General features: G+C 45.0%; 1 protein-coding gene across 1 annotated transcript in view; it reads left to right on the top strand.

Annotated features, from left to right (window-relative positions):
• The window catches only part of MMRN1 (multimerin 1), a 38,539-nt gene that overhangs the window by 20,433 nt on the left and 4,911 nt on the right, over positions 1-13,195 (top strand). Inside the window, exons 4-6 of the mRNA XM_007670176.3 lie at positions 4,091-4,195; positions 7,755-7,925; positions 11,176-13,134. Of these exons, the coding sequence (XP_007668366.2) occupies positions 4,091-4,195; positions 7,755-7,925; positions 11,176-13,134 (2,235 nt within the window). The remainder of the gene's footprint in view (positions 1-4,090; positions 4,196-7,754; positions 7,926-11,175; positions 13,135-13,195) is intronic.

Here is a 13,195-nt window from a genome sequence, read left to right as displayed (position 1 = left end):
GCCACCCACGGGTGCTTTTCGCACCATAGGTGGATGTGCTTGGAAACCAATTTATCTTCCAAACATGCCCTTATCTGTAGTAATTTTTTCTTCTTTTGAGGGGAAGGCCATATCCTGCCTGCTTGAAACAGATTAAGAGGCCCTACGGATAATGTTATGGTTTCAATAAAATGGAATATGAAGACATCCATTATCTGCTGTGTGACCTTGGGCAAGTCACTTAACTTTTGTGCCTCAGTTACCTCCTCTATAAAATGGGGATTAAGACTGTGAGCCCCATGTGGGACAGGGACGGTGTCCAACCTGGTTACCTTGTATCTACCCCAGGACTTAGGACAGTGCCTAGTACACGGTAAGCGCTTAACAAATATCATTAGTAGTAGTAGTATTAATGTGGGGAAAATGACACTACAATTGGTGAGGTTTTTTTTATCAGGGGTGAGTGCGAGAAAACCTCATATGTAAGGAGCCACCTCTTTCACAATGTTGCACTGACAAATTTTGCTACCTATTCCGTCTGGCACCATTTTCTAAGAAAATAACCTAATTCGCAACTTCACTCAACCCCCGGAGTCCCATATGGGCCAGGGACTGTGTCCAACCCGATTAACTCATATCTACCCTAGCTTTTAGACCAGTGTTTGACACTCTGTAATGGTAAATGCTTCAAAAATTCAGTAATAGTGATGATAATGTATAATTAGTGAATGTCTTCTGCTGTTATCTCTGAGCTGCTTACTGCTGTGCCACAAGGTTTGCAGGTTTCTTTCACTGTCATTAATATACTTTTTTTTCAGTTCATCCTGCTTATAGTTGCTCCATTTCTAGTCACTGTAAACAGCTGCCTGGTCCACCTGCTGTCATCCATTCTCCCCACATTTCCCATTCCACAAAGGTGTGATTTGACTTGGACTGATGATGGGCTGACTCCTCCCAGGACTCCCTTATCTCTGCTTCTGTTTTATTATGTAATGCTAAGTGTTGGACTTAAGTAGTGCTCGTGATGCTATATATACTGTACTACACTATACTTTATATATAGGGTTTATATATGTGTGTATGTGTAGTGCTTTATGTAGTGTGTTGTTTATAGTGATGGATACACACACACATATATGCATATGTATTGTTTATATAATAATAATAATGTTGGAATTTGTTAAGCGCTTACTATGTGCAGAGCACTGTTCTAAGCGCTGGGGGAGATACAGGGTGATCAGGTTGTCCCACGTGGGGCTCACAGTTTTAATCCCCATTTTACAGATGAGGTAACTGAGACAGAGAGAAATTAAGTGACTTGCCCACGCTCACACAGCTGACAAACGGCGGAGGTGGGATTTGAACCAATGACCTCTGACTCTCAAGCCCAGGCTCTTTCCACTGAGCCACGCTGCTTCTCTATGTGTTTGTATTTGCATATATGTGTGTGAGTGTATCAATATATATATATATATGTATATATATAAGTGTGGGTTTTGCTATAAATATTACAAAACAAACAATCCAGTAATCATCAGTGAGAATTCTGTAGTAGGTCCTTGTTTCACAGCCATAAAAAGCTGGGACATGACATTTACTCAATAGATTCAGAAATAGATTAGCTCGAAAAATAAAGCACAGCACCAGTATGTACACTATACCCAACCAGATATAAAAAAGGGCCACTAGGATATTAAAATTACCATTTTTTATGGTATTTGTTAAATGCTTATTTTGTGCCAGGCACTGTACTAAGTGCTGGGGAAGATACAAGCTAATCAGGTTGGACACAGCCTCTGTCCCACATAGGGCTCACAGTCTTAATTACAAATGAGGTAACTGAGGCACAGAGAAGATAAGAGACTTTTTGGTGGTCACACAGTTGACAAGTGGAGGATTCAGGATTAGAACCCAGGTCCTTCTGATTCCCAGGCCCATGCTCTATCCATTAGACCCTGCTGCTTCTCACCACGTTGAGCCAGACGATGAATAAAATGAAATATATGTGTGCAGAAAGCATTATCAGATAGCCTCATGGCTCCCCGAGGTTGTGCATTGCAGTTCCAGGCTACATGAGTCTCAGCTTTGCCTGCTGTGACCTTCTGCAGCAGTGGGTGAGAGTTGCACTCCTCCAGAGTAAGGTGGGAGTTTCCAGGAAAGAGGCCATTTTTGAGCCCCATTAGTTTTATCTGTGGAAAAAACGTAATCACACTAAAAGGTGACCTGTCTCTTTAAGTTTGCTTTTTCATTGAATGTATTTAGTATCCTTGAGTGTACTTGAATAAGCTCTGTTACAAAGCGTCCATTTTAGGCTGTATATATTGTTTGAACTCAGAAACATCCCGCTGCTCTTCTGCCAAAAAGCCTGTCAGTCTCTGTGTTAAAAATTCTGGCTGAAAACTCCCACGCAGGACGAACACACTCAGTGAAGATTGGGCCCTGTCTCATTGCAGGGATATACTCGGGACTCCAGTTTTATTCCAGCAGATTATGGTCTCTTTGTTTGCTTTTGTTTTTTACTGATACTTGAGTGTTTACTATGTGGCAGGTGCTGTACTAAGCATTGGGCTAGAAACAAGGGAATCAGGTTGGACTGTGTCTCACCTCAGGTTCACAGTCTAAAAGGGAGGAGGATTTTTAATAATAATAATGTTGGTATTTGTTAAGCGCTTACTATGTGCAGAGCACCGTTCTAAGCACTGGAGGAGATACCGGGTAATCTGGTTGTCCCACGTGAGGCTCAGAGACTTAATCCCCATTTTACAGATGGCAGTAACTGAGGCACAGAGAAATGAAGTGACTCGCCCACAGTCACACAGCCGACCAGTGGCAGAGCCGGGATTCGAACCCATGACCTCTGACTCCCAAACCCGGGCTCTTTCCACTGAGCCACAGCTGCTTCTCTTTTAATCCCCTTTCACAACTTCAGGGCTGTTCTTGGTAGTTTAAGCACTCTTTCCAAGTCCTAACTCCATTTTGGCCTCAAAGAAGCATCCATAATCTCCTGATCCCTTGTTCCACCTTCCCCATCATTCATTCGCATTTCACGCTCATGCCAGGTAGCTACAATTATCCTGCATCATAACGCTACTCTTCCCAGAGATGTGAGAATCCCCGGTGGACTTGCTCAGGATACGTGGCTCAGTGGAAAGAGCACTCATTCATTCATTCATTCAATAGTATTTATTGAGCGCTTACTATATGCAGAGCACTGTACTAAGCGCTTGGGAAGAACAAGTCGGCAACAGATAGGGACAGTCCCTGCCGTTTGACAGGCTTACAGTCTAATCGGGGGAGACGGACAGACGAGAACAATGGCGATAAATAGAGTCGAGGGGAAGAACATCTCGTAAAAACCGATGGCAACTAAATAGAATCGAGGCGACGTACAATTCATTAACAAAATAAATAGGGTATCGAGAATATATACAGTTGAGCGGACGAGTACAGTGCTGTGGGGATGGGAAGGGAGAGGTGGAGGAGCGGAGGGAAAAGGGGAAAATGAAGGTTTAGCTGTGGAGAGGTGAAGGGGGGATGGCAGAGGGAGTAGAGGGAGAAGAGGAGCTCAGTCTGGGAAGACCTCTTGGAGGAGGTGAGTTTGAAGTAGGGTTTTGAAGAGGGAAAGAGAATCAGTTTGGCGGAGGCGAGGAGGGAGGGCGTTCCGGGACCGCGGGAGGACGTGACCCGGGGGTCGACGGCGGGACGGGCGAGACCGAGGGACGGTGAGGAGGTGGGCGGCGGAGGAGCGGAGCGTGCGGGGTGGGCGGTGGAAAGAGAGAAGGGAGGAGAGGTAGGAAGGGGCAAGGTGATGGAGAGCCTTGAAGCCTAGAGTGAGGAGTTTGGAGCACGGGCTTTGGAGTCAGAGGTCATGGGTTCGAATTCCGCTCTGCCACTTGTCAGCTGTGTGACTGTGGGCAAGACACTTAACTTCTCTGTGCCTCAGTGACCTCATCTGTAAAATGGGGATTAAGACTGTGAGCCCAACGTGGGACAACCTGATTCCCCTGTGTCTACCCCAGCGCTTCGAACAGTGCTCTGCACATAGTAAGCGCTTAACAAATACCAACATTATTATTAATGTTTTACCTTGTCCTCTCTTATTTTTGCGCAGTCCCACCGTCGTCCTCAGTGGTTCATAGCCGCCAGGCAGAGAGCAGCGCAGCAACTGATGGACAATCTTCAGGTTCCGGAAAACGGCAGGACTGTTCTGAACAAGGTGAATCACGGTCAACGCCATCACCCCGCACACGGTTATTGTCGACACCGCTTACTAAAACCCCTGCTAAGAGAAATCCCTCAGCTACCAAAGCCAGGGGAAGAAGTTCAGAGAACCTCTCAAACCTGTACCGCTAGGAACAAGTCCGAGACTGACCGTGGAGATGATCGTAGAGTTTCAGAGCATTTCAGGGCTCGGTGTGCAAATGCAATCTCTGCTCCTGAAGTAGAGAATCACTGCATTTTGGGTACAGTAACTTGGATTTGTGCTTGCTTTTCCTGCCTGTGGCTTGCGGTATTAAGGAATTCAGTCAATCAAGCAATCAGTCAATTGCATTGCATTTATTGAGTGCTTAACGGTGTGCAGAGCACTGTACTAAGCACTTGGGAGAGTACAAGATAACAGAGTTGGTAGACATGGAGCTTACAGCCTAGAGAAAGTCCTCCAACCTCTCCTTCAGCCCCGTCGGTCTAGTTTTCTTTAGGTCTACTTATAATGCATAACTGAATGTGCAAAACAATCCGCTTATCGTCATGACTGTCATCACCATAGGTATTTATTGAACAGCTACTTTGTACATGTGTGTGGGGGAGAATGCAGTGGAGTCATTTGCAGGCCTTGTGTATTGTGTATTATTATTTTTTTTTGGCTGCCTCCCAGGATCTTCATTATGAGCGCTCAGTAAGTATCATTCATCGATGAATGGATAATCTTGTCAAACCAGATTATGTTGAATATTGTTCGAAGGTAACACTTGTGGGCAGGGAATGTATTTGCTAATTCTGGTGTCTTGTGCTTTCGCAAGTGCTTAGTACAGTGCTCTGCACATAGTAAGCGCTCAGTAAGTACCACTGATTCATTGAAAATCTTAGCCAGATGGATTATGTTGAATAGTTTGCAAAGGTGACACCGGTGACAGGGAATGTGTCTGCTAATTCTGCTGTACTGTGCTCTCCCAAAGTGCTCAGGACGGTGCTCTGCACAAAGTAAGCGTTCAATAAATTTGATTGATTGATTGGTGAAACTGCTCTAGCAGTTGTGCATGTTTTCTGAAATAGAGCCAGGTCTCACAGCCGTATAGAAGATTGGTCACCACAGATGTAGTCCACTCCCCCAGCCATGATTTAATAAGCCTTGTTTCAATGCTAGTGGTCTGACTGTCGCCCAGGAAATCATTGAGAAGCAGCGTGGCTTAGTGGAAAGAGCCCGGGTTTGGGAGTCAGAGGTCGTGAGTTCTAATCCCAGCTCCGCCACTTGTCTGCTGTGTGACCTTGGGCAAGTCACTTCACTTCCCTGGGCCTCAGTTACCTCATCTGTAAAAGTGGGGATTAAAAAATGTGAGCCCCACGTGGGACAATCTGATTACCCTGTATCTACCCCAGCGCTTAGAACAGTGCTCTGCACATAGTAATATATTGTATGTAATCTTGTTTTGTCATTTGCTGCTAAGTGCAGCTTGAAGGTAGCCTCAATAGACTTTACTCCATAAGTTAAATGCAGCATCAACAGTAGATCCAGACTTCATTGTCAAGAGGAAGATTGGACATTACAGATGCCCTGTACACCCTCAGTTTGACCTGCTTTTTTTTTTAAAATGGTATTTGTGAAATGCTTACTATGCACTAAGTGTTTAGCACTGTACTAAGCACTGGAATAGATACAAGGTGGTCAAGTTGGACACAGTCCCTGTCCCACATTCATTCAGTAGTATTTATTGAGCGCTTACTATGTGCAGAGCACTGTACTAAGCGCTTGGAATGTACAAATCGGTAACAGATAGAGACAGTCCCTGCCCTTTGACGGGCTTCCACATGGGGCTCACAGACTTAATCCCCAAACTGAAGCACAGAGAAATTAAGTGACTCGTCCAACGTTACACAGCGGACAAGTGGTGGAGCCGAGCTTAGAGCCCAGATCCTTCTGACCCCAGTCTCAGACTCTCTCCGCTAGGACGTGCTGCTTCTCACTGCTTGAAGCCAAGTTAGGACCGCACTTCACAGTTGATGCTTCCAAAGCCTATCCTGACCCATTCAGTTTGGTTTTTGGCTTCCTTCCCTTTTTATTTTCTCCCCCTGGACATTGTGTTCCACAGGTTGCACAGTTTAGGGGCAGCATCCAGTTCTGATTTGTTGATGCTCTTCCATGGTGTCGGGTGCCATCTTCTAGTCTTCTTCAGTCTTCTCTAGAACGATTATATCCCTCTATAGTGTTTGGCTAATTCTGATGAGCAGACCATAACCATCTGCATACCATCGGTGAATGGGGGGACTTGCATTCGGCACAACAGACGGGATATCCCTTGGATTATCATCACTCCAAGCGCCTTTCCTATATTCTAGTCGGGAGGACATTTTCCAGCACTTTCCACTCTGCCTATTCAGCCCGGCCCTGTTCAGCCCCTGCTTGTGGATGGCGTTGAGATATAGAACAACAAGGGCATGTGAAGTTGGCGATGCCTCACTAGGCAGCCATCATTCATTCATTCCATCGTATTTATCGAGCGCTTACTTTGTGCAAAACACTGAACTAAGCTCTTGGGAGAGTACGATATAACAATAAGCTGACGTATTCCCTGCCCCAAACGAGCTTGGGGATATGCACTGGAATTCTGTCACTGAGAAGCGAGCGGCATGGCCGAGTGAAAAGGGCATGGGTCTGGGAGTCAGAGGACCTGGGTTCTAATCTCTGCTCCGCCACTTGTCTGCTGTTTGTCTTTGGGCAAAAAACTGAAGTTCTCTTTGATTCAGGTCCCTCATCTGAAAAATGGGGATCAAATACCTGTTCTTCCTCCTGCTTAGACTGTAAGCCCCACACGGGACATGGACTGTATCCAACCTGATTATCGCGTATCAACTACAAAGCTTAGTACGGTGCTTGGAAGCATCTCACAAATGCCACGGTTATTATTAATTATTAAACCGTGACATTGTAACGACGAAAGAAGGTGGAAGACTGAGGTTGATACGGGGGTGGGGGTGGAGTCAACCCACAGGAGGTCAGAGAGACAGGAAATTACATTTGATATTTACATTTTAAGAAATTTGATCCTAGGATCGAGACCTAAGTCATACTTGGCTAGTGAGTGGCCTTTAATTAGGTGACCCTAATGGTGGAACACTAAAATAGTCACTGTCATCCTCTTGGCTGAAGCTGTGCAACTTTACAACTGATAGAGATGATTCCACAATTTAGAGTAGTAGCATTTATTAAGCATCTAGGGTGGATAAACCCTGTACTAAATGGTGAGAAAACGATACATGGAGGAGAATTAGCCATGGTCCCTGACCCTCAAGGGCTCACAATCTAAGAATAAGCCAGGGGAAGTTTGGCAGTGGATTCATAAGAAAATATAAAGCTACGTAAGAACTAGGACATGAGGTCCCTGTTCGAGCGAATTTCATTTGCAAATTAGTTATGCTCACAGTCTAGATTGTTTTCATTGTTCTCACCAACTGACCTCACTGCATGTCCAAATTTGTTCCCATTGCTCAGGTTCATAGTCTGTAGTAGACAGAATTTAATTGTTTTTTCTTTTGTCTCTTCTTCTACCTTATCACAGAGACACAAAAAATGACTGACCAGATTAACCACCAGGAGGTGAAATTAACTCTCTTGCAGAAGAAGATTGAAAATATCTCTGTGGCCATGGATGATGTGAGAACAACATTTTCTTCGCTGGAAGGGAAAATCAGTGATGCTAAGGGAACAGAATTTCAATCTTTTCTTAAAGGTAAAAGAAAAAAATAAGGGAAACATTTTAAATGAAAAGAAATACTGACTGTAGTGAAAGCTATCCCTTTTCTTCTTTCTTTCCCCTTGGCTCAGACATTTTTTGCCTTAACATTTGGAATTTGAGACTGCCCATTTGTTCAGATCTATGTTCAGGGAAGAGTTGATTTTGAACATCTGTCTCAGTTTTCTGATAATGCGACGAACTTCATGTTAAGAAAAACTCATGATTCAGTTATCACTCCTTGACCAATGTTGCTTGCGTGAACACAACCACTCCTTCTCACTCACATCACTATCCATACGGACATGTGTTGTCCGAAGGACATTTTCAAATTCCCGGAAAATACTCTATCTAACATGCACAGTGAAAAGACACATTTTGGGAAAATTGGCTAGGCTTTGTTTGGAGAAGGAATGCCATTTTCTACTTTCCTGGTGTCCCTCCTACTTAGACTGTGGGCCCCATGTGGGACCTAATTAACTATATCTACCTCAGGAGTTAGAATAGCGCTTGGCATATAGAAAGCACTTAAAAAACACCACGATAATAATTATTTCCTCATTTGCTGCTATATGTGAGCTCTCAAATACTTAGAATCGGGGAGCAAGATAAATCCAAATCAACTTACTGTGAAATAATCAAGGATCCCAGCTCTAAATCTATATTCTCTCCAGCATCTGGTTGGGATGGTTTGGGAAAAGCAGGGATGTACAAAACTCATCCCTAAAGCTGGAGCTGGGCTTTCAGCCTCACAGGATGCCCTAGTGGAAAAAACCCAGGGCTGGGAGTCAGGATATGGAGTTCTAATCCTGGCTCTGCCACCTGTCCATTGTGTGACCTTGGACGAGTCACTTAACTTCTCTGTGCCTCAGTTTCCTCATCTGTAAAATGGAGATTCAATACCTGTCACCCCTCTACTTAGATTATAAGACCTGGTGACATCTGATTGTTTTGCATCTATCCCAGAGCTTACTACGGTGCTCGGCACGTAAGTGCTTAAGAGATTATTTTTATCATTATTATCTTGCTTCCCCCTTCAGTCCCTCGACCTGGCTAGCTCCCAGCTTGCTGCAGATTCAGTTAGCAGTTCTCTTACGCTGCTCCTCTTATGCCACGATGTGCGGGGTACTGATGGGCTGAGAAGGAGCTTCAGTAGGCGGAAATGGTTGTACTTCTGCATCCCATCGCTTACCATCTTTCTACTCCTTCCTCTCTCACCATGACAGAGGGAGGAAAGGAACCCAGGGAAGTTACAACTTAGCCTCTGACCAAAATAGTTGCTCCCTCCTGACGCAGAGTTTATAGGTAAAACCCTGCCAGGTAAAATAAATGATTTCACCTTGAAAAATCTTGGGAATATCAGGTTTCTTGCTTCTTCCAAATCAAAATTACTCACAGGAGCACTTCACTTCTCTTTGTCACTTCTCTTCATATGACCTCAGAAAGAGATGAGGATGAGCAGATCTTGCTGGTCACTGCTACATTTCAGCCTTCTGGGCAAGGCTCGCAAGGGGTCAGGGGAAGGGAGGGGAGGGGTGGTGTTATTGTCTCAGAATATTCTGCTTCTTTTCTAACAAAATACACTTCGAGGAGGGCCAGTGGGATTTCAGTGAACAGGATTTAAACGATGAGACCGGGAAATCTTTGTGCAGCAATGGGAAACAATTTGGCAAAATCAAGGCAAATGAAATTAGGAGTTGAAGGGAGTGTGGAGGAGAGACTTAACTACTTTTTCAACTGGACTAGCTGAGAACAGATGTGTGGGAGTGGCAGAAGTAGTGGGCGTGGATTCAGCAACTCTTGTGGGGTCCCCACCCAGGATGTGTGTGTATGTGTGTGTTGTTTTTTTCCTGTGGTATTTGTTAAACACATACTATGTGCCAGGCAATTGTACAGGGCACTGGCTTAGAGACACGCCAGTCAGGACGGACATGGTCCCATAGGGCTCACAGTCCTTATTCCCATTTTACAGATGAGGTAACTGAGGCACAGAGAAGTGAAGTGGCACAAAGTCACACAGCAGATGAGTGGTGGAGCCGGAATTAGAAACCAGGTCCTTCTGACTCCCAGGCCCAGGCTCTATCCAGTCGCCCTGTGCCCTCTCACCAGCTCACTAAAAGAGCTCAGGGTGGTCAACGTGCCTAAGGCTCGAGGTCTGAAACCTCAGTTGACTCCCTGAGGTTTTAACTCTGAGATGAGCCTCCACCTTTCCCTTCTAGGGCTCTTTCTCTTTGTAAAGACGAAGGGGAGATTTTGTTTGTTTTTGTTTGTTTGCTTTTCGTAGTATTCATTAAGTGCTTACTAAGTGCCAGGCAGTGTTCTAGGCGCTGGGGTAGATACAAGCTAATCTGGTAGGAGACAGCCCTTGTCCCGCGTGGGGCTCCCAGTCTTCGTCCCCACTTTACAGATGAGATAACTGAGGCCAGGAGAAGTGAAGTGACTTGCCCAAGGTCACACAGCAGAAAAATAGTGGAGTCGGGATTAGAAGCCAGGTCCTTCTGACTCCCAGGCCCGTGCTCTATCCACTAGGCTATGCTGTGTCTCTTGCTCTCCTCACCCAGAATTGAGCTCCTGACTAAAGGTGGTGGCCAGATGAAAGGCTTTTTCTACAAGGGCCTCATAGGTAGACTGAAAGGCTGATAGTGACCGAAAGGGATTACTTTACGGCCATGTCTACGCTCCGCCCAGACTCATCTATTCACTACCGGGAGAGGAGATCTGGACCCAAGCAGCATGGCCTAGTGGATATAGCCCGGGCCTGGGAGTCAGAAGGACCTGGGTTCTAATCCCGGCTCCTCCGCTTGTATGCTGTGTGACTTTGGGTAAGTCACTTTACTTCTCGGTGCCTCAGTTATCTCATCTGTAAAAGCGCTTAACAAATAACCCTTCTAGACCATAAGCCAGGTGTGGGCAGAGATTGTCTTTTTACTGCTGAATTGTACTTTTCTTACTTTACTTAGTACAGTGCTCTGCACACAGTGAGTGCTTAATAAATAGGATTGACTAAGGAATGAGGAATAAGGAATTGAGACTGTGAGCTCTATGTGGCACAGGGACTGTGTTCAACTTGATTAACTGGTATCTACCCCACTGCTTAATACAGTACCTGACATATAGTAAGCACTTATCAGATACCACGTTTATTACTACCGTTATTTCTGCCGGTGGAAATCTAAGCCCCCATAAATGAAAATGTTTTCACCACGGGTTGTATCTGTTGCTGTTTTTTTTTGTTTTTCCTCTCTAGGCCTGAAATCCAAAAGCATCAGTGAACTAGTCAAAGACACTGTGAGAGAACAGTTCAAAGTCTTCCAAAATGAGGTGCAGGAGACCGTAGCCCAGCTCTTCAAAACCGTGTCTACTTTATCTGAGGGTCTGGAGAGCACAAGGCAATTAGCTCAGCACGTTAATGAGAGCCTGGCGTCTGTTAGTGCTCAGCAAAAAGCGATCCTGGAGCAAGAAAACACACCCACTCAGATGGACCTCTTGGAGCTGAAGAACCACATTGCGAATGTCAAGCAAGAAATGAGCTTTGTCTATGAGAAACCCATCAAGGCCCTAGAAGCCAGGCAGAAGGAGCTTGCAGATTCCTTGGAGCTGGAGCACACCAGAAACGTCCTGTACTACGAGTCCCTCAACAAGAGTCTTTTTAAAATGGGAGAGGTCCGGGAGCGGCTGTTAGCATCAGACCAGAAGGCATTCTCGAAGGTACAGGACGACGTTATTACCGAGGGGTTGCTCGTTCTCCAAGAGGAAGTGAAGAAGCAGGACCTGAGGGTATTAAAAATGTACGAAGACTTGAACCTGCAAGAGAACAAGGTGAACGGCATCACTGTCAATCTCCAGCTGGAAAGAGCCGCCGCCAGGAAGGAATGTGAAGCTATTTTGTCCAAGTATAGAAAGGACTTTCAATCTCAAATGAAGGACGTGGAGGAGAATGTGTACATTTTAAACCAAACGCTGGCAGAAACCCTTTATCCCATGTACAAACAAATGGACAAAATGAACGGACAGATCAAAGATTTGACTTACGATATGGAGATCCTCCAGCCCTTGATCGAACAGGGGCCACCGTTCCAACGGGTCGTGGACTCGGAACAATCCAGCAGAGCAGCGGCCAGCAACAGAAAGCTCGACAACCTAACGAGCGTCGTTTACAATCTACAACGTTTTGTCGAAGAACTTGCAAAAAGCCATGAGGAATTTAAAAATGAGACGCAGGCCAGTAGTCGCGTCTTCGAGAGGCGTATCAACGAGTGCGTCCTACAAACGGAGGACGGTTTAAATAAGACCGTGACCATTTTAAATAATGCGGTTGATTCGATCCAGGATAATTACATGCAAAGGGAGACTCTGACTAGCGAAAACAGCAATAGTGAGGCTCACGATAAATGCTCTGACAAGATGGACACCATATTGGCTTTCATCCCTCAGTTCCGCCAGTTGAATGAATCCTTTCATTCTCTGATTAATGAGGGTTGGAGAAATCAGAATGTTCTACAGAATTACAAGGCCCTGAAAGATAGCCCAGATGGCAATTCGGGGAAAACAAGCCACTCCAACTTTGGGAGACTGGATCAAATATTGAACGAGACCATTTCTCAAGTGCTTGCGTACCAACAGAATATGAGTCATCTAGAAGAGAAACTCTTTTCGTCAACACAGGCCTATCGAGATTACGAAGAGCGATTACAGAATATAGAATCCAAAGTGACCCAGACCTTGATACCGTTTTATATTTCCGTTAAAAAAGGCAGGGGCAGGAACGAGAGGGATCAGTCCCTTCAACTTCAGGTGTTGAGTTCTAGATTCAAGGCATTAGAAGCAAAATCCATTTATTTCTCAGTTGGTTTCTCCCATCTCAACAAAACCGTCTATGAAGGGTTAGAAATGTGTCAACATGCTTCTGACAGCATTTCGCATCTGAATGCTAGTATCCCTCAGTTGATGCAAGATTCCCAATCTGATTTTAAGAAGCTGCAGGAAGATCTGCTGGGTCTCATGGAGTCCAAAATTGAAGCAAAGACTCAATCTCTCCGATCTAACGTAACTTGGTATGTGGACCGAGTCTTGGATCAAGCCAAGGCTGAGAAGCAAATGAAAACTAGTGTTAAAAAACCTGCTATGTTAAAGAAGCCACTCTTTAACCTCTCAACCAACCTAAAAGGGCGAAATCAGAGAAACACAGACAACACTGAAAATCCTGGTAAGCTATCTCAAGACAATAATGATAATGTTGGCATTTGGGATTTGTTAAGCGCTTACTA

The sequence above is a fragment of the Ornithorhynchus anatinus genome, chromosome 12, assembly GCF_004115215.2.
Source record: "Ornithorhynchus anatinus isolate Pmale09 chromosome 12, mOrnAna1.pri.v4, whole genome shotgun sequence".
Lineage (NCBI taxonomy): Eukaryota > Metazoa > Chordata > Mammalia > Monotremata > Ornithorhynchidae > Ornithorhynchus > Ornithorhynchus anatinus.
This window is presented reverse-complemented; position numbering and strand designations above follow the sequence as displayed.